At 49.5% G+C, this 19532-nt stretch overlaps 3 protein-coding genes across 7 annotated transcripts in view; 2 read left to right on the top strand and 1 right to left on the bottom strand.

Annotated features, from left to right (window-relative positions):
• Positions 1–339: 339 nt before the first annotated feature.
• On the bottom strand, positions 340–3548 carry LOC113745643 (vacuolar protein sorting-associated protein 52 homolog). Its single transcript, XM_027277972.1, has 11 exons — positions 3457–3548; positions 3171–3246; positions 2792–2859; positions 2523–2698; positions 2292–2442; positions 1889–1989; positions 1624–1756; positions 1479–1536; positions 976–1109; positions 582–737; positions 340–492 (listed from the first exon to the last, which is right to left on the bottom strand). Exons 4-11 carry the CDS (start codon positions 2693–2695, stop codon positions 355–357), a joined length of 1044 nt encoding a protein of 347 aa, XP_027133773.1. The 5' UTR covers positions 2696–2698; positions 2792–2859; positions 3171–3246; positions 3457–3548; the 3' UTR covers positions 340–354.
• Positions 3549–5238: 1690 nt separating this feature from the next.
• Positions 5239–17084, top strand: LOC104938219 (DDB1- and CUL4-associated factor 1). The gene is made up of 29 exons (XM_027277969.1): positions 5239–5450; positions 5533–5609; positions 5690–5763; positions 5843–5956; positions 6051–6188; positions 6273–6866; positions 6955–7056; positions 8550–8708; positions 8808–8987; positions 9133–9242; positions 9358–9457; positions 9557–9726; positions 9809–9933; positions 10096–10172; positions 10262–10426; positions 10512–10667; positions 10771–11397; positions 11477–11754; positions 11841–12039; positions 12659–12741; positions 12852–12936; positions 13021–13254; positions 14354–14447; positions 14554–14658; positions 14791–14864; positions 14960–15049; positions 15165–15329; positions 15481–15610; positions 16042–17084. The coding sequence occupies exons 1-29, from the start codon at positions 5245–5247 to the stop codon at positions 16104–16106; spliced, it is 4776 nt and encodes a 1591-aa protein (XP_027133770.1). The 5' UTR covers positions 5239–5244; the 3' UTR covers positions 16107–17084.
• Positions 17085–17919: 835 nt separating this feature from the next.
• The window catches only part of dock3 (dedicator of cytokinesis 3), a 167518-nt gene continuing 165905 nt past the window's right edge, over positions 17920–19532 (top strand). For 4 of the 5 annotated variants that reach the window (XM_027277935.1, XM_027277932.1, XM_027277927.1 and 1 more), the window contains exon 1: positions 17920–18750. In XM_027277935.1, the coding sequence (XP_027133736.1) occupies positions 18711–18750 (40 nt within the window). In that variant the 5' untranslated portion in view covers positions 17920–18710. The remainder of the gene's footprint in view (positions 18751–19532) is intronic. The other variant, XM_027277928.1, reaches the window with a different exon arrangement.

Below are 19532 nucleotides of genomic sequence, written 5' to 3'. Positions count from 1 at the left end.
GGATTCTGATCATACAAACTAAAGTCATCATGAGCAGTGATAGCCTCCATGGCTAAACAGACACAGGAAGGAGCGCCACCTACAGAAACTCAAACATTTACACAACGACCATGAGAAGAGGGCAAAGTACCGCCCACAGTGTTTGATTGACAGGTGAAGAAATGCCACAACAATCAGCTGTCACAACAATGATGGAAACAACAAGCTGAGACATGAACACAGAATTAACCCTTCAATGACTTCTGTCTATTTGACTTCACACAACTCAGCAAGGTCTTCAGATAACATAAATTCCAACACACACACACACACACACACACGTCAGCAGGAGGCTCAGGACACGTTCGGATCTGATCAATAACAGGTGACTGACTTGTCGAGGGCGGGGATGTTCCTCTTGGCCGTGATGGCTCTGAAGCGGAGGATGATGTGGATGCAGAGGAAGACGGCGATGCTGTCGTAGCAGTCGGACACGTACGTGGACATGCTCTTCTGTGGACACAGACAACAGGACTGAACAACACGACACCAGAACACGGAGCGGCCGACGCTTCGTGTACTGAACACGGCTGCGTTCGTACCAGGAACATGCTGAGAGTTTTTCCCATGATGCTGTTGAAGAGGTCGAGCGCAGAGTTTCCGGTGACCATGAAGAAGTCGGACAGGAAGAGGAACTCTCTGCAGCCGTTGTCCAGCAGAGCGTAGTGCTGACTGCGAAACAGCGTCTCATAGGGATACTGACGGAGAGAGGACACAGTCAAACAGGCTGCAGGTTCAATAAGACGCCACCAGGTGTCAGTGTCAGCTGACGCTGCTAGATGTTTGTCTGCTGTCGTCCTGTTTTCAGGTTCATATCTTCAGAAAGGTGTCGCAATATCAAGTTATTAATTATTCTCACTGCTCGTCCCTGCACCAACACTTCAACACTTTTTTGTGAATGCTGACGACTGCGTCTCGGTTCTGTGGACGTCTCACCCTGCTGTCTCCTCTCTGAGCCGTGTGTGGGACCAGGATCGGACCCTCGAGCTCGGCAGGACTCAGGATGGCGCCACGCTGGCCCAGAGTGAAGATGGTGTTCCTGCTCTTTAGGGACGGTTTGGAGAAGAAACGTGCAGCGAGGAGTCAAGGAGTGGAAACAAGGAAACGAGTGTTCACACAGAGAGACGGCTGAGGCACGAGGATGTGATGATTACAGAGTTCAGGGGTGATAATAAGCTCGTATCTGATCAACATGTTCTTATGTCTGGAATGCAGAGACACACACTCAGACAGTTCAGACTGTTCAGCCAGAGTTCTTCAGCTGTTCAGTGTCTCTACCTGTGTTGAGTTCCACAAGAGAGAAACTGAACGTTCAGCTTCGTGTAGAACTGTGTGTGACGGACGTTAGTGCACAAGCTCATGTTGGTGATTTCTTCACACTTTATGGAAACAGAGTAAAAGTTAAACTCTGAAACCCGACGTGACGTTCTGAAGGATATCTTTCTTGGCCGTGTCTTCGACTCCCATCAGGTCGTCTTTGTCTGCGACCTCCTCGTACTGCAAACACATTATGATGATTATTATTATTAATATTGTGCGGATTGACCTGGGACGTGTCGGCGTGTGTGTGTGTGTGGACCTGACCTGAACTTTGAGCAGCCGGCCGCTGTACGACTTGAAGTAACTGTAGTAAATCTTGCTCATCGTGTCCACGTACTCGTCTCTGATCTCCTTGGCAACCGTCCTCTCATTGGCCAGAAGGAACTGATAGAAAAATCTGCAGAGACCAAACAAAGAGACAGAGTCATCGGCTTTGACTTCACAACGCAGACGATGTACGACTGTGGACAAACAGACACACACACTAGTCATAACATGTGCTGATGGTGGAGCTGATGGTGGAGCTCACCTGTACTTGAGCAGAGTGTTCTGAGGGATCTGGTAGTTGGTCATCGGCTTCCTGAAGGAGTAAATCTTCTGAAGAATGAACTCTCGGATCTTTGACACCGCCTGCAGAGACACAAATGTTACAACGTTTCATGTACGAGTCTTTAAACGACATCAATCCACAGAATATCTGGATAAATCTTCATCTGTGTTCGTTACTGACGAAACGCAACAATTAGTCGATTAATTGATCAACAGAAAAATAAATCAGCCATAATGAGGACGAGGTCATCAAAACATCTGATGAAGACACTTTGGGTTGTGGGATACTGTTCAAAGTTTTATAAACTAGCAAAGCTTCAGGAAATCAAACGATCATGAAAACAGACGACTGTCTCCGTCTCGTCTCCGTCTCTGTGTCTCACCTTGAGTTTGAGGCGGTCCACGATGTCCTGGATGTCGGAGCAGGCCAGCGTCTCTCTGAAGCTCAGCTCTTTGGCGAAGTTGATCTTGTTGTTGAGTTCGTGGAGTTGCTCCAGGAACTCCTGCTCCGTCACCGGACTGTCTAGGATGGTGCTGCGAGGACACGGGGCACGCCGTCAGACAAAATAAACGCCCCACGGTACATCTTACTGTCTCCACCTTCTGAAACTTACGAGATCATGGCTCCGGGCACCACCAGCTCGTCCACCAGCTGGCTGAGGTGGCTGCGCACCGCCTGCCTGTTCTTCAGACGGACGTTCATGCTGACCGACTGCTGCTGCAGAGTCTGGATCTCACTGCTGATGGAGGACAGGTCGCTCTGGAAGCCGCTCAGCATGCCCTCCATCCGCTGAGAGGACAGACACAAAACAACCAAACATTTCTCAACTCCAACTCCATCAAGCAGTGACTGTGGGATCAGGATGAAGGCGCCTCGTCTTACCTCCAGGATGGAGTCGCAGGCGGTGATCTGGTTGTGCAGCAGAGCAATGTTCTGACTCTCCTTGATGTCTGACAGATGAACAGTCAGGAAAACCACCACAGATCATCAGAGAGAGAAAAACCTGAAGGAGCTCCAACGTCACATTTTAAGACTTCAGTCAAAAAGAACCAAAATAATGTTAGAAAATTCAATATTATTAGTATTTTCACACACTAATATCGTGGATCAAAGTGATGTGTTCAAACTGTAGTTAGGCTGGAGCTTTGTCATCTCCATCTCCTGCATGAACCAGCGTGAACAGAGTCTGACGTAGCCGTGCTCCATCAGGTGATGAGTCTGAATAACGTGTAGTGTCAGAACAGCTCGACATGAAGGATACAGTCTTTGATGGAGGCCTGTTCGATCCTCTGCAGCTCTGACTCCACCTGTTTGGAGTACTGACGAAGGTCAACGCCCTGAAAACAGATGGAGGGAAGACCACCGTCACCATGTTTATAATACACATGCTCACTGCTCGCTCGCTTTGGTTTCACAGTTTAAAATGGGGACAATAACCACAGCAGAGTATGTAGACGTCTTTGAACCAGCCTCCTTCACCTCAGGACTTCTGTTAAATCCTGATCTCCAACCTGCTGTGTCAGACTTTACTGTCGTGGTTTTCTCACCGTTTTGAGCGCCTCCTTCACGAGGTCATCTTCCAGATTGGCCTGGATGTGAACTGCAGGAGGACAGAGAGGGGCGACATCTTTACCAACCCTTTACTAACACTAAGGAGACACATCAGATCTGGACATGGCTTCAAGTGTAAGTTTACGGAGCTTCTGCAGGTTGGAAAAACGTTACACATGTGACACTCCTTCAATATCTGTGTGTGTAAACTAAAACTGTACTACAGAGAAGTTCCAGTCACAGTATCCTGCTGCATTGATGATCTGTTTAAACCTCTGCAAACACACTGCTTACACATTATTAAAGGGATAGTTCCAAACTATAAAACGTCTAAATAAATGTAGAGTGTGTCTGACAGACATTATTACTATTACATAGCATATTACTATAACAAAGTCAGTCAAAGGCAGCTTGAGGTTGCCGAGCAACCAGGGTCAGCTGCAGGTCAGAGCATTAACTGCAGCTGTGCTCTGTCTGTGTGTGAGTGACTGCTGAGAGACACAGAAAATCTCTAAATGAAGCCCCTCCAACTAGTGGACACTAATGCCAAACGGTAGGTGGTATCAAAAAGCCCAAATGACCGTGAGCATCCTCATCTTGTCGACCATGTGAATGCTGAATTTCAGTGTGTGAAGTTAAAAAATGTGACCTGGGGAGAGAGAGAAAGAACAGGTGCCCCGTGCTCCTTTGGGAAATTTCTCCTCTCCAGTTTACATGGGAGTAGATGGGGCTGTCGGTGGGTGATCCTGGAGCATCAGTGCGTCTCCCGCCAAAACTATAAGTCTGACAGCTTCAGCAGTGATATCGCTGCGTAGCCCACGAATTTTCCTACGTTTCTATGTAGAAATTATTTCTGTAGAGTGACATCTGTGGCCTCGAGAGCCGTTTGCAAATGTATTTTTTGACAAATGTTTCTCTCCCTCTCCACTCTAGCTCGGGAACATTCTACCAATTCACACCCATTGTAAACTTTGCCGTGGTTTTTGGTGATTTTTGGCAAAACCGTTTGGTGAAACTCTTAGAAAAGTCACAGCTCAACATTCCTGACCGAGCCGGTCGTTTTGATACCTTTTTTGTGTTTGTGCGACTAAAACCGAGGGAGGAGTAGCGCGCTGAAACTCCTGGAATATGTCAGAATAATATTGTTCAGAATTTCTAGATATTAGTTTTTGAAGCGTCATTTTCTGAGTCACGTCCTGTGGGATGTCGTGTACGCTGACCGTGATGTAGATCTGTGATCGGTGGATTAAAATCAGTCTGCTGATGTTTGAGTCTGAACATCTCGTTTAGAAGTCTCTCCTACTTTTCTAAAGTTTGATTCACGTTGTGCAAACTGAGCAGATCCGTACATCTCTTGATTTATTTTAGTCATCGATGTTTCTGTGAACTTCTTTTCTCCTGTGTGTGAACATGTGAGCATGTTTTTATGGAGGTGTCTTCAGGGTGAAAGCGCAGGAACTGAGAAGAGGGTTTGAGCATTGTGGAACTTTGATGTGATGATGACTGAGGGTTGCAAGATTCTGGAAACTTTCCATGGGAATAAACTGGGATAATTAAAGGTTAGCCCTTTAACAGGGAACCTGAATATAGTTGGTGAAAATATATTTAGCATAATCTCGACTTGACTCAAACTACGATCATCACCCTCCAAACGTTCGTCTCCTGACGTGGTCGACTTCTCGCCGTACACGCTTTTATTTTAAAGGAAAGAAATCTGCATTTTTACTAACTTCTCCTTGTCTCCTTTTCTTTCCTCCTTGTCTCCTCCTCTCTTCCAGGCACCGATGTCTTCCCCACCAGAGGAGGACACCCCCACCCTCGCGTCAATCATCCCGGCGTCCATCCTCTCCTCGGCCCTGTCGGCCGCCGTGTCGGCCGCCATGGCGGTGGCGATGGCCGTGGACGGCAAGGAGAGTCTCGCGGCGCTGCTAGAGGAATGGGAGGAAGCCCAGCGAGGCACCACGGAGCAGCTGGTGTCCATCCTCACCAAGTGAGCAGAGACACACACACACACACACACACACACACACACACACACACACTCGGCTGACTCGTCTGTGTGTTTTCTGCAGAATCTCTGAGCTGATCGAAAAAGAGACGGGAGAGTATCACAAAGCCGACCCCGACCCGTTTGACGACCGTCACCCAGGTCATCGTACGTTTATGTTTTTAAAAGTTCCAAAGGTTTTAGAATCGACACGTCTGATTGGTCGTTGTGTGACTCTATAGGACGGGCGGACCCGAACTGCATGCTGGGAGTTCTCCTGAAGATACTCTTCATGAACGACGACTTCACGAACGCCGTGAGGACGCGTGCACGTTCTCACACACACACACACTTTGTGTATTCTTTGTTTGATTGTGTGTGTGTTTGTGTTCCAGCTGTTGGACACGTACATCATGACCAGCAGAGAGCTGAGCCTGAACACAGCCGCCTGCCGTCTGCTTCAGAACATCATGCCGGGTCTGGAGACGGGCGTCGTCTTCCAGGAGAAGGTCCGACTCCAAAATATAAAACGCTGCACGATGGAGACGATCTTTGTTTTGCATCGTGATGATGATGAAGTGTGTGTGTGTGTGTGTGTGACAGGAAGGGCTGGTTGAGAAGTTGTTCACCTGGGCTCGTGAAGCGGAGCGACCGCTGTGCGTCTATGCCACGGGCCTGCTGGCCCGAGCCATGAGCAACCAGGAGGTGGCGGCCAGCTACAGAGAGGAGAACGCTCAGCTGGTGAGGTCTCGCGCTACCTTCCTCTGATGGTCACACCACCACCTGCAGTCTTCATCGTGTGTTTGTTTCCCGTGAACTCTCCAGGTGCCGATCATGATTCAGCGCCTGCGTGAGCTGCAAAGCGAAGAGGCCAAGAGTCGCTCCGGTCCGGCCACGGCGGCGCCGGCCCAGAATCTACCTCAGGACTCTCAAGACGAAACGAGCCAAACCTCAAACAGCTCAGCAGAGCAGCAGGAGAAGAAGCCGGGAGACGACGGGAAGACTTCGTCACAGCTCGGTTCAGCCATGAAAAACGGCGGCTGCAGCGGATCCAGCTCGACCCGACTGCTGCCAGACTTTGTTTACCAAGCGAGCCTAGACCTCGCCTCCAAGGAGGCGGAGGACAGGCAGGGAGGAAGAGGAGCAGGAGGGAGGAGACGGGTGGTGAAGGAGAACGGGAGGAAGGCGAAGCAGAAACTCAACTACACCTCCTCCTCCACCTCCTTCAGGACCGAGGACAAGGAGGAGGAGGTGGAGAGAAACGAGGCGAGCAAGCAGCAGCCCACCAACAGCAGCACCTCCTGGTCCGAGATGAGCTCCATGGTGATCGGCTCCGACTACCACCTCTTACCGCTGAGCCCGGCCATGGAGCAGAGGCTGATCCTGCAGTACCTGACGCCGCTCGGGGACTACCAGGAGGTGAGACACCTGAAGAGGAGCATGCATGGAGGCTCGCAGTGTTTCTTTTTTTTTGACTCGTGTCCATGAATCTTTGTCTCTCCTGCAGCTGCTCGCCGTCTTCATGCAGATGGACACTCGCTCGTTGCTGATGAACTACATCGACCTCTGGCAGACCAAAACTGTCCAGCTCACCTTCGACGCTCTCCTGGTAAGACTGTCCGCCTCCAAACACGTCTCCGACACACTCACACCTTTGATATACAACATGACGAACGCTGTGTGCTTCCTCTTCAAAGGAAACATTCAGCGTTCATTCAACAGTTTTCAGTTTGAAGCGTTCCCTGACCTCTCAGTCTGCGTCACGCTCTGCGTGCTCACACATTCAGTCAATCAAACTTTTGTCTTTATCTTCTCCTCCACCCTCCACCTCCTCCACCCCACAGGAGCGTGTCTGTGCGTGGAGGATAAGACAGACCTTTGTGGGTGGGGTTGCTCTGAGCTCCACGATGGAGCAATAAGCAACTTTACTGAGTGTTTGAAGGCCAGACGTCGTAACGTTCACTTCCAAGTCCATGTTCACAGATTATTACATGAGCATGAATAAAGTTGATTCACAGCTGCAAATATGTGACAGTAAAGTCCATAAATGTCTAAATGATCGTCTGTCCATCAGTGTGACCATGAAACAAGTCAACATCAACATGGTGATAAAGTTTATTTGGTGAACGCTGCAGACTGAAGTCACACGTCCTGCTGAGTCCTTCACTGAGTATCAGAGTCTGTGTCTCGTGTCATGTCTCATGTCTGGAGTCTCGTCTCGTGTCTCATGTCGTGTCTCATCTTGTGTCTCGTAGGGGATGTAACGATACACTCGACTCACGACTCGATTCGAGTTCACGATACGATTTTTTCACGATTTCTTTTTATCAAAATGAGCTACAGACAAATTATGACCAAATAAAATTATCTTTTTATTTGTAGGAAAAAAATCTGAGGTGCTTTCTTTACAGAAACAGTTTGTGTTTCTCTTATAAAAAGTGCAACTTACATCTTAAACAAACACATGACAGATATCTGCTTTCTTTAAAAACAGTCTCACAGTAAACTGCTGTTAACTGCTGTGATGTGCAGTTTTCGCTCCCGAGGTGGCGAAACGTTACTTTGCTTCTCACTGTGGCGGCTGATATGCTGCTGCATGTTGCTTGTGTTGCATGTTGCTGCTGCATGTTGCTCGTGTTGCCGCTATATGTCGCAGTCTCTCTATGTTTCCATGCTGTTTTGGTTTAGTCTGTTTCTCACGGTTGTATTTGTGTATATATTGAATCCAAAATGCTCCACACAGGTGATTTCAAACTGCTCGCTGCGTCCTCTGTTTCAAAGCTGTTTTCTACCGTCGCCATGTCTTCCCTCGCTCTGTGCTCCGTACCTACGTAGTGACGTGAGTCACGTGACTTGACGCCTGACGTTGAACAAATGAATCACCAACCAGTGACTTTTTTTAAGATAACATAAGAAAAACAACGTATCCTACTTCTCTCGCATTCGCCAAGAATCGTGACAAATTTTTTCTGTCAACCGATGCGAGTCGTCAGATTTTTAATCGTGTCACGATGCATAGTTACATCCCTAGTGTCTCGCCTTGTGTCTCTTCGTGTCTCATGTCGTGTCTCTTCGTGTCTCATGTCTCGTGTCCGTCCTCAGTATCTCGCCTCGCTGCTCCTCCATAAGAAGTTTGCAGCGGAGTTCATCGCTCACGGAGGAGTTCAAAAACTTCTGGAGATCCCGAGGCCGTCGATGGCGGCGACCGGAGTGTCTCTCTGTCTGTACTACCTGGCGTACAATCAAGATGCTATGGAGAGGGTGAGCGCGCGCGCACACACACACACACACACACACACACACACACACACACTGTTCCCTGATCTTTCCTTTACCTCTGCTCTCTCTCTCTCTCTCTAGGTGTGCACGCTCTCAGGCGGCGTGCTGTCCGACATGGTGTCCTACGCTCTGTGGCTGCTGGAGTCGTCCCACGCTTCAGGCGTCTGCCACGCCACCATGTTCTTCTCCATCTCCTTCTCCTTCAGGGCGGTGCTGCAGCTCTTCGACCATCAGGACGGCCTGCGGCGGCTCGTCAACCTGGTCAGGACTAAACGTTTGAACTTACACTGAAAGTTTAACTCTTAAATTAATCTTAAAGCTCCAACATGTGAGATTTAACACCTGTATTAACGAGGCGCTCGCACCTGTATTGATGAGGTTCTGATGTCCCCTCCTCTCCCTGCAGGTCAGTACTCTGGAGATCCTGAACACAGACACAGAGGTGTCCGTAATGAACGACGATCAGGTGTTCTCCAGCCGACAGACAGCCAAACACACCTGCATGGCTCTGCGCAGGTACAGTGGATACAAGTGTCCAGATAAGTTTATTAGAAGGTGGTGACGGACCTGCAGACATGAACCTCGTCTCTGCACCTGCAGCTCTTTAACTGATCGTTGATGGTGTGTTCAGGTACTTCGAGGCTCACCTGGCCGTGAAGGCCGAACAGGTCAAGCAGTCCCTGCACTCGTCAGACGGAGGCACCGTCGTCCCCCAGCAGCCGTTTTACAAGGTGTGTGTGTGATGTGTGTGTGATCATCAGCATGTTAGAGAGGAGTGAACGAAACACACTGAGTGTGTGTGTGTGTGTGTTGTGTGTGTGTGTTTCCAGGCGTACACGTACACCAGGGAGCAGGTGATCGAGATGATGGAGTTCCTCATCGAGTGTGGACCTCCGCAGCTGCACTGGGAAGCGGTCGAGGTTTTCTACAAGCTGTCCTGCGTCCCTCTGATGCTGCAGCTCATCTCCACAGCCTGCGACTGGAGGACTTACTACGGCAGGTAAAGTACGAGAGAGCGCCGTGACGAGTCGTGATCGTCTGCGAGTGTGTCGCTAACTGTTTTTTCTCGCCTCCCTTCCCAGGAGTGACACCGTGCGGTACGCACTCGACATCCTGGCCATGCTGGTGGTGGTTCCGAAAGTCCAGTTGGTGCTGGCGGACACGGTGGACGTTCTGGATGAAACCAGGTCGCCTGTTTCCACTGTGGGTCAGTATGACTCTGAGAGTTTGTGGACATCGCAGGCGAAAGTAACCTTGTCGTCCGTGCTGAAGCAGAACACGAGCATGTTTTCATCGCAAGAACATTATTTACTTTGCAGTACAGATCCGTTCAGTCAGTCACGTGTGTCGATGTGTCTCGTGTCTGCAGGTATGAGCATCATTCTAGGCGTCGCGGAGGGCGAGGTGTTTGTCAACGACGCCGAGATCCAGAAGTCTGCGCTACAAGTGAGCACACAGATGTTATTCTACTCAGATTACTTCCATGGTAACTGAACTGAACTCGTGTGATGAACATCCGTCTTCCTCCACCCCAGGTGATCATAAACTGTGTGTGCGCTCCGGACCAGAGCCTGAACACGCTGGGTGCCTTTGCCGTCGCCCCTCTTAGGCCGTCGCTCCACCCCCAGCAGCCCCCGGCTCCCCACAACCGAGTGCTGGCCCACATGTGGCAGGTGGTGCAGAACAACAACGGTATAAAGGTGAGCACGGAGAAATGATTTCTTTCCTGAAGGAGTCGGCCTGTCTGCTGCTCCCACACTCTCTCCTCCTGTCTGCCTCCGTCAGGTGCTGCTGTCTCTGCTGTCGGTGAAGATGCCCATCACGGACGCCGACCTGATCCGCTCCCTGGCCTGTAAGGCTCTGGTCGGACTCTCTCGCAGCACCGCGATCAGACAGATCATCAGCAAACTGCCGCTCTTCACCAGCAGCCACATTCAGCAGGTGAGCGCAGACAAAGTCCTGAAGTTTAACGCCGAGTGTCGCTGCCGTCGTCAGCGTTTAGCTCACCTCCTTCTTCTTCTTCTTCTTCTTCTCGTCTCCGCAGCTGATGAAAGAGCCGGTGCTGCAGGACAAACGAAGCGAGCACGTCCGTTTCTGCCGATATGCCGCTGAGCTGACCGAGCGGGTGTCCGGCAAGCCTCTCCTCATGGGCAGCGACGTGTCGCTGGCTCGCCTGCAGAGGGCCAACGTGGTCGCTCAGTCGCGGATCACCTTCTCCGAGAAGGAGCTCCTCATGCTGATCAGAAACCACCTCACCGCCAAAGGCCTCCACGAGACGGCCAACTTGCTCATCAAAGAGGCCAACTTACCTGTAGCATCGCTCTGTCCACACTCCACCTGCATCACCCCACCTCCTCCCTCCTCCTCCATCCTTCCCAGGTCTTGCCGGTTAGCCGGCGGGATCGCAGCTCGTAACGCTGGCCACGTCGGATCCTCGCCGGTCTCCTCGGTCGTCGCCCCTGCAGCGGCGTCCTCCTCCACTCCCTCTTCTTCATCTCGTTGCCTCGTCAGCCCTCACCCGTCATGCCCCTCCTCATCCACCTCCACTCACCCTCCTCATCTGGTCGGGCGGATTTTGTTCTCGCGGGAGCGCCCGACGGCTCACTGCAGCAGCTCAGGGAAAAAACTCCGCGCGCTGAAACAGAAGTCAGACCACGGTGCTTTCATCCAGGTGAGTCAGACGCTTAATGAACGATTCATTTCTGATCACGAAGCCGCGATGTCCTTTTAATCCGTTCTCCGTCTCGCAGACTCCAGCCATGAAGAAGCAGCTGGAGCGCCACCTCCCCTCCCCGCCGACCCTCGACAGCATCATCACCGAGTACCTGAGGGAGCAACACGCCCGCTGCCCCAACCCCGTCACCACCTGCCCCCCGTTCTCCCTCTTCACCCCGCACCGCTGCCCCGAGTCGAAGCAGCGACGACAGGCGTCGCCCAACTTCACCGCCCGCCTGGGCAGCAGGGTGCTGTACCCGAAGTACGGAGGCGTGGACCGAGGGTGTCTGGACAGACATCTGATCTTCAGCAGGTGAAGAGCCGCTCGCAGCGCTTCGCCAGATTTCTGCTGCGTCTCCGATTATTTAAAGTCTTTCTTCTTTCTAATCTCGGTTTCAGGTTTCGTCCCATGTCGGTGTTCCACGAAGGCGACGGAGACGAGAGCGGCTTCACCTGCTGTGCCTTCTCCGCCCGCGAGCGCTTCCTGATGCTGGGAACGTGCTCGGGTCACCTCAAGTTCTACAACGTCTTCTCCGGAGAGGAGGTGGCCAACTACACCTGCCACACGTCGGCCATCACGCACCTCGAACCCTCCAGGGTGAGTTCACGCTGCAGATCGACTCGGGGTGACGCGTTTGAAGCTTCGCAGAGAGCTTCAGCTCGTCCGGGCTGTTCTGCTTCACACTCTGCGCTCTCATGGCGTCGCTTTCAGCGCTTTCTGTAAAAACACTGAACACGCAGCAAAATTCAGACAGACGCAGTCAGAGACGAGTAGAGAGATTTACCTCCAAAACTGGACAAGATTCATCAGCTGCCAACAAGTTCATTTTATTTTCACGATCACGTTAATGAACACGAGCTAAAATAACTATAACTATTATAATAAACAATTAGTATAAGTTCTTTTTTATGTCGATGATTAACTAAAAAATGACAGATGATTCTTTTTAATCGAATTTCTTTGGAGGTTTTGTGATTAAAATAAAGTGTGACAGTTGTTTGTCTGCATGTTGGAACACATCGATTAACCATTAAAGTCATTTTTCATGCAGAAATGTCATAAAGATTTTTATAATCACATTAAACTGAATATCTTAATTAATCAATTAAATTAATTAATTAATGTAGAAAATTGGTTGCTGATTTTTGAATGAATGTTTTTGTTTGTTCTTTAATAAAAATAAAAATGTTCATCAAAGTTTGTGTTTGTCTCTCAGGATGGTAAACTGTTGCTGACCTCGGCGTCTTGGAGCGTCCCGTTGTCTGCTCTGTGGAGTATGGACGGTGTTTTTACCATGAAGTAAAGCTCACACACACACACACACACACACATTTACACACACACACACACTCAGCTGTTCCTCCTGGTGTGTGGTCTGTGCAGTTTAACGAGTTCGTTCTCTCTCTCAGGAACTCGTTTGTCGACGATCACTACGTCGAGTTCAGTAAACTCTCTCAGGACCGAGTCATCGGCACAAAGGACCAAGTCGCACACGTACGTCGCCTGAACCGTCCTGTCGCCTGAACGTTCTTCCTCCATGTTAGTAACGTCGGTGCAACGTTCTTTCTACGTTTGCAGATCTACGACATCCAGACGGGTCAGAAGACTCTGACGCTGAACGACCCCGCCCTGGCCAACAACTACAAGAGGAACTGCGCCACCTTCAACCCCACCGACGACCTGGTGCTAAACGACGGCGTGCTGTGGGACGTGCGGGCGTCACGGGCCATCCACAAGTTTGACAAGTTCAACATGAACATCAGCGGAGTGTTCCACCCCAACGGCCTGGAGGTCATCGTCAACACCGAGATCGTATCCTCCGAACAAGAACACTAATTACCTTAAACTCACGGCAATATGAAGAATACACTCAGGTCTGTCTGCAACTACCACTGCAGTTGTCTGTAGTTGTACAGTAGTTGTACAGTAGTTGTCTGTAGTTGCTTGAAGTTGTATTGTAGTTGCCTGTGGTTGCTTGTAGTTGTATTGTAGTTGTCTGTAGTTGTATTGTAGTTGCCTGTAGTTGCCAGTGGTTGCCTGTAGTTGTATTGTAGTTGTCTGTAGTTGCTTGTAGTTGTACAGTAGTTGTATTGTAGTTGTCTGTAGTTGTACAGTAGTTGTCTGTAGTTTCTTGTAGTTGCCTGTAGTGGTACAGTAGTTGCCTGTAGTTGCCTGTAGCTGTATTGTAGTTGCCTGTAGCTGTATTGTAGTTGCCTGTGGTTGCCTGTAGTTGTATTGTAGTTCCTTGTAGTTGTACAGTAGTTGTATTGTAGTTGTCTGTAGTTGCTTGTAGTTGCCTGTAGTTGTATTGTAGTTGCCTGTGGTTGTATTGTAGTTGTCTGTAGTTGCCTGTGGTTGTATTGTAGTTGCCTGTAGTTGCCTGTAGTTGTATTGTAGTTGCCTGTAGTTGCCTGTAGTTGTATTGTAGTTGCCTGTAGTTGTCTGTAGTTGCCTGTAGTTGTATTGTAGTTGTATTGTAGTTGTCTGTAGTTGTATTGTAGTTGCCTGTAGTTGTATTGTAGTTGCCTGTAGTTGTCTGTAGTTGCTTGTAGTTGTATTGTAGTTGTCTGTAGTTGCCTGTAGTTGTACAGTAGTTGCCTGTGGTTGTACAGTAGTTGTATTGTATTTGCCTGTATTTGTATTGTAGTTGCCTGTAGTTGTCTGTAGTTGCCTGTAGTTGTATTGTAGTTGTCTGTAGTTGCCTGTAGTTGTATTGTAGTTGTCTGTAGTTGCCTGTAGTTGTACAGTAGTTGCCTGTGGTTGTACAGTAGTTGTATTGTAGTTGCCTGTGGTTGCCTGTAGTTGCCTGTGGTTGCCTGTAGTTGTATTGTAGTTGCCTGTAGTTGTATTGTAGTTGCCTGTAGTTGTATTGTAGTTGCCTGTAGTTGCCAGCCTTGACAGCAGCTGTCAGTGGGACCTGAGGACCTTCCACCTCCTGCACACGGCGCCGGCCCTCGACCAGTGCAGGCTGGTCTTCAACAGCAACGGCACCATCATGTACGGAGGTACGGGCTCGGTACTGTGTGTGTGTGTGTGTGTGTGTGTGTGTGTGTGTGTGTGTGTGTGCGACAAACATCTTTAATGGTCTGAATCGTTCACGTGTGCACACAGCGATGCTGCAGGCCGACGACGAGGACGACGCCATGGACCAGCAGATGAAGAGTCCGTTCGGCTCGTCCTTCAGAACCTTCGACGCCACAGACTACAAGCCCATTGGTAGGCTGCACTTCCTGCTCTCTGACATCACGTGAATCAGCTGTTCCTTCTGCTCCCCTCAGGCCTCCACCTCCTCCTCCTTTCTCCTCAGCGTCAGTTTTTTAAACTCAGAAGTTGTTTCTGTCTTTTCAGCCACAGTGGACGTGAAGAGGAACATCTTCGACCTCTGCACCGACACCAAAGACTGCTACCTGGCCGTCATCGAGGTACCGAGTCTCACACACACCTGCTGTGTTCTTGTAGGTAACCATGACGATGAGCTCACCTCAGCTGTGTTTGTCTTTTCGCGTTCGCTCGGCAGAACCAGGACACGGTGAGCTTGGACACGGTGTGTCGTCTGTACGAGGTCGGGCGACAGAAACTGGCAGAAGAGGGAGACGACGACGACCAGGTGAGACGCTCAGAATACTTGATCATAGGAAGTTCTGATCCGCTTTGGAGGAGGTCCAGCATGAATGAGCGTCGACTCAGCTGATCGCGTTGTTTTGTTGTGAATGTTCTTCCAGGACGATGAAGATCAGGACGACGATGATTCGTCAGACACGGATGACTTCGACGCTGATGATGATGACGATGAGGATGACATGGACACGGACCCGCTCATCGAGGAACTGGCCAATGACGAGAACCAGGAGAACGGGGACGGAACCAACTCCCCGACGGATGAAGAGGTACGCGACTACACACACCAGAACTCTCATATTCAAAGACATCTCCACCTTTTTAGGGTGTAGTCCTTCATGATGTTCGTTTGTTCACAGAACCTTTTTGTTTGTCTTGTCTTCAGTTAACGTCGTGTTCGTTTCAATCTCCTCCCCTCAGATCGCAGATCTTCTCGGCAGTAACAGCAACGACGACGAAGACAACAGCGATGACGACGAATCCGAAGACTCCGAACATTCGGACAGAAGCAACAACAGATCGGATTCGTTTGACGCCGACAGCTCGTTTGGTGAGTAACTGTGTTGGTTCATCAGGAAACTGACTGAGTCGTGATCTGTCTCGTCTCCACGCGACGGGTCATGGAATACATTTATTTGTTACTTGTTACCTGTATTCTGATGCTCGCCGCAAGCAACAGTTTAAGGGTCAGTGTCTGTCCCGAGGACGCTTTGACGTGCAGACCGAAGGAGCCGGGGATCGAACTGCTGATCCACTTTTTAATATTTCATAAATGAAACGATGAGTTTAGGGAAATAATCAGATTAAACAAACCATGAGAAACACGAAGAAGATCCTGTGAGGCTTCTTCCTTCATTCAGTGTTTGTTGATGAAGTCACAGTGTGGATCAATGTAAAGATGTTTTACACACTATAACTGTGTGTGTGTGTGTGTGTGTGTGTGTGTGTGTGTGTGTGTGTGTGTGTGTTCTCTTGCTGTAGGCTATCCAGAACAATCAGATGAGGACAGTCCACTCTTCCAGGCGCTCAGGGAACGACGGATCTGACCGCAGAGAAGACGCTCTCCTTTTGCTCGACGTGGACTTTGTTTTTTAAAGATTTCATGTTGCTCTGCTGGACGTTTGTCTGCAGACGAATGTTTCAGGGGTTTGAACCAAGTTTAGCTCCTCAGTGAGCTTTCATCTGGTGCTGACGGTCTTCCACACACACTGATTTATTTTGATCAAAGCTAAAAGCCAAATCGTCACGTGGGCACGTTTCGTTTTCCTCGATTCACAGCAATAAAAACTCACATGAGACGATGTCGTGTCCACGTTTAAAGAATTGAGATGAACAAACTGACCCTGGATCTGCCCAGTTCACGAGTTTCTATGCATATGACAATAAAAAAAACACAAACGTCTGCCACTTCATGAAGATCACGTCCACACAACAAACTTTGTTTTGCTTTTAGACGTCCAGCGTGCAGGTGGCGAGAGTACAAGTTGCAACCAACTGAATATCGAGTGCATATGTGAACCTACGGTGGCTGCAAGAAGACGAGAAAGACTGTCTCTAGACCAAGTGTCTGTCCTCTCTGGGTTCCTGCAGGAACGAGGCTCTGAAACTTGTTCTGATTTCTTTTCAGGCGATTGTAAACGAATAAAAACAGTTCTGAATATTCTATTTCCATTTTTTCACACTGGATCTTTAACGTCAGATCAGATCGACAGATTTGTGCAGAAAGCGTTTGTCCGTCACGATGAATTCGTGAATAATTCCCCCAAAAAATTCAACAAACAAACAAAAATCCATTTTAATGAGAATAACTTTGGGTTTTTGGGTTTTTCATTTCGATTCAGATCATTTTTGTTTGTTTGATTTAATTTATTCGACTGATTTAATTTATTTCAGCGTGTTCAACGGGGGCGTTGAGAGCTTTTACATGTTTGGAGAAGTGTTGAGGAGTTTTATTAGACTCTGTATTTTAATGCTTTGGTAAACTGGCAGCACTCAGCAGACGTCTGTGGAGAAATCTATTAAAACATTTGTTTAAGAAATCCGAACGTCTTCATGAAGTCTCTTTTTAAAGCTTACGGAAGCTGCTGGGTGGAGTTAGTAGAAAAAAGTTACAGTAGGTCAGATGGAGTTTGAAGGTCTCAGTCTTTTAAAACCACAAAGAGTTCCTCTGCTAAACCACATCCAGAAGAAAACAGTCTCAGACTTGATACACTCTGGTCTTGGTCTTGACTCGGTCTTGGTCTTGACCCGGTCTTGGTCTTGTTTCAGTCTTGACTCGGTCTTGGTCTTGACTCTGTCTTGGTCTTGTCTCGGTCTTGACCCGGTCTTGGTCTTGACTCAGTCTTGGTCTTGACCCGGTCTTGACTCGGTCTTGGTCTTGACTCAGTCTTGGTCTTGTTTCGGTCTTGACTCGGTCTTGGTCTTGACTCAGTCTTGGTCTTGACCCGGTCTTGACTCAGTCTTGGTCTTGACTTCAACGCTGAGTCACAATCATCCAATGAGATCTGATGATGGTGATGGTGATGGTGATGATGGTGATGGTGATGAAGATGATGATGATGGTGATGGTGATGGTGATGATGATGATGATGGTGATGGTGATGATGGTGGTGATGAGCCTGCAGAGTGCGCTGCTCATGAGCAAACACACGGTGGCACAATACACACAGCAAATGTGTGTGGAATACACACACACACACACACACACATACACACATACACCTCACGCATGACTCATGAAGCTACAACATGACACATCATTTATATATCATGTCGTTACAAGAGCCTACACATGACTGTGTGTGTGTGTGTGTGTGTGTGTGTGTGTGTGTGTGTGTTAAACGTGTACAGGCTCCTCAGTGTTTATTGTTGCGTTTCTCCCGTGCGTGTTCTCGCCAGAGCGCGCGTGTGTGTGTGTCATGTTGAACTCCCGCACGTGCGCGTCATGTCACCACTGATAACCTTTAACGACCGGGGGGTGGCGCAGCACACACACACACACACACACACACACACACACTCTCTGATCCTCTTAGACTGATGTAGGCTTCCCTGCTGCTGCTCGGCTGCGCGCGGCTCTCCCGGTCGTCGTACAGCGCGGACACACACGGGACCGGACACACACACGGGACCGGACTCTCGCTCTTTACGTCACCGGACCAGCTCCAAACAAGTTTGACGGGAGCGCACGCGGACATTTCGATAAAATCACAGATCAGCTGATCGGCTGCGCGCGCTGAGCTCGTCCTGACGGATCGTGTTGTGCGCGCTCGGTGCTCGGATCGCAGCCTCTCGGTACCGTCCTCACGGGGCTTCAGTTTGCAGCAGCCGGAGATCAGCCCTCATCCTCGGGCTCCTCTCACGGAAAGCCTCGCAGCGCCGCCGGTTCATCCCGGGTGGAGGAGAGTTTTTAAGGCGCAGCAGCTCCGGCAGAGATGGACCCACACACCGCGCCATGCGTCACTCCAAACCCCAACACTGATTGATCTCCTCCACCCTGAACATTTGAAGTAAACTTTTGCTCCTCCTGCTCCTCCTGCTCCTCCTCTGTCTGTCTCCTCTCCGGTGATAACCTCCGTAGGATTTCCATGAAGCGCCGCAGCGGGTGATTTATACTTTTCTTGGGGGATTTTTTGCTCTGACACCGGGACATGATGTGGACACCGACCGAGGACGAGAAGATAGGAGTGGGTGAGTGATCAGAGATGCTTCGTGTGTGTGTGTGTGTGTGTGTGTGTGTGTGTTTATGCTGAGGACGTGCACAGAGACAGGAGATGATCCATCTGTGAGCTCCTCTTCATCACTTCATATATCAAACATTTGAATATTTCCTTTGAGGGATGTGTGAGTGTCACCGTGTGCACATTGATGTGTAGGAGCTGCAGCTGTGTTATCATCACACTGTGTGTGTGTGTGTGTGTGTGTGTGTGTGTGTGTGTGTGTGTGTGTTGTTGTTGTAGGTGACTCCACAGCTCTGATGTTGTATTGCAGCATGATGGAGTGAGTGTTTTGTGTCACCCCACCCCTCTGTACTGCACACACACTCCTCTGCACACACACTCCTCTGCACACACACTCATCTGCACACACACTCCTCTGCACACACACTCCTCTGCACACACTCCTTTCCTCTTTGTATCTCTGCTGGCTGTTGCAGCTTTTCTCTGGATTTGCATGTTTCTAACGTCGGTTAAGTTCAGTCCTGACTTAAAGCAACACCGTGTATGAATCTTTAACTGTGTCCAGCTGTACTCGAGTATTTGTAATCTGATTACATTACTTCTGAACAGCCAATCATCACCCAGGTCCCCAGCAGCAGCAGCTGATCTCACTGCCTAGTCCAGCAGCAGTCAGCCCAGCTCGGCGTCTGTCTTTCAGCCTTTTATTTCACCAAGCTCTCACCAACCACTAAAAGTCAGTCCCACATTTACTCTTGTCCGGCGGCTTCTTGCTCGCTCACTCTCTCCTTTTCT

The sequence above is a fragment of the Larimichthys crocea genome, chromosome I (genome assembly GCF_000972845.2).
Source record: "Larimichthys crocea isolate SSNF chromosome I, L_crocea_2.0, whole genome shotgun sequence".
Taxonomy (NCBI): Eukaryota; Metazoa; Chordata; class Actinopteri; family Sciaenidae; genus Larimichthys; species Larimichthys crocea.
This window is presented reverse-complemented; position numbering and strand designations above follow the sequence as displayed.

Coding starts and splice junctions, on each gene's coding strand:
- LOC113745643 (XM_027277972.1), bottom strand. CDS start 2,695: ATGGAGGGCATGCTGAGCGGCTTCCAGAGCGACCTGTCCTCCATCAGC. Junction 2,443..2,522: donor GTGCCCGGAGCCATGATCTC/GTAAGTTTCAGA, acceptor GTGTCCTCGCAG/CACCATCCTAGACAGTCCGG. Junction 1,110..1,478: donor CGAAGACACGGCCAAGAAAG/ATATCCTTCAGA, acceptor TCCTCGCTGCAC/GTTTCTTCTCCAAACCGTCC.
- LOC104938219 (XM_027277969.1), top strand. CDS start 5,245: ATGTCTTCCCCACCAGAGGAGGACACCCCCACCCTCGCGTCAATCATC. Junction 9,243..9,357: donor ACCTGCATGGCTCTGCGCAG/GTACAGTGGATA, acceptor TGGTGTGTTCAG/GTACTTCGAGGCTCACCTGG. Junction 15,330..15,480: donor ACTCCCCGACGGATGAAGAG/GTACGCGACTAC, acceptor TCCTCCCCTCAG/ATCGCAGATCTTCTCGGCAG.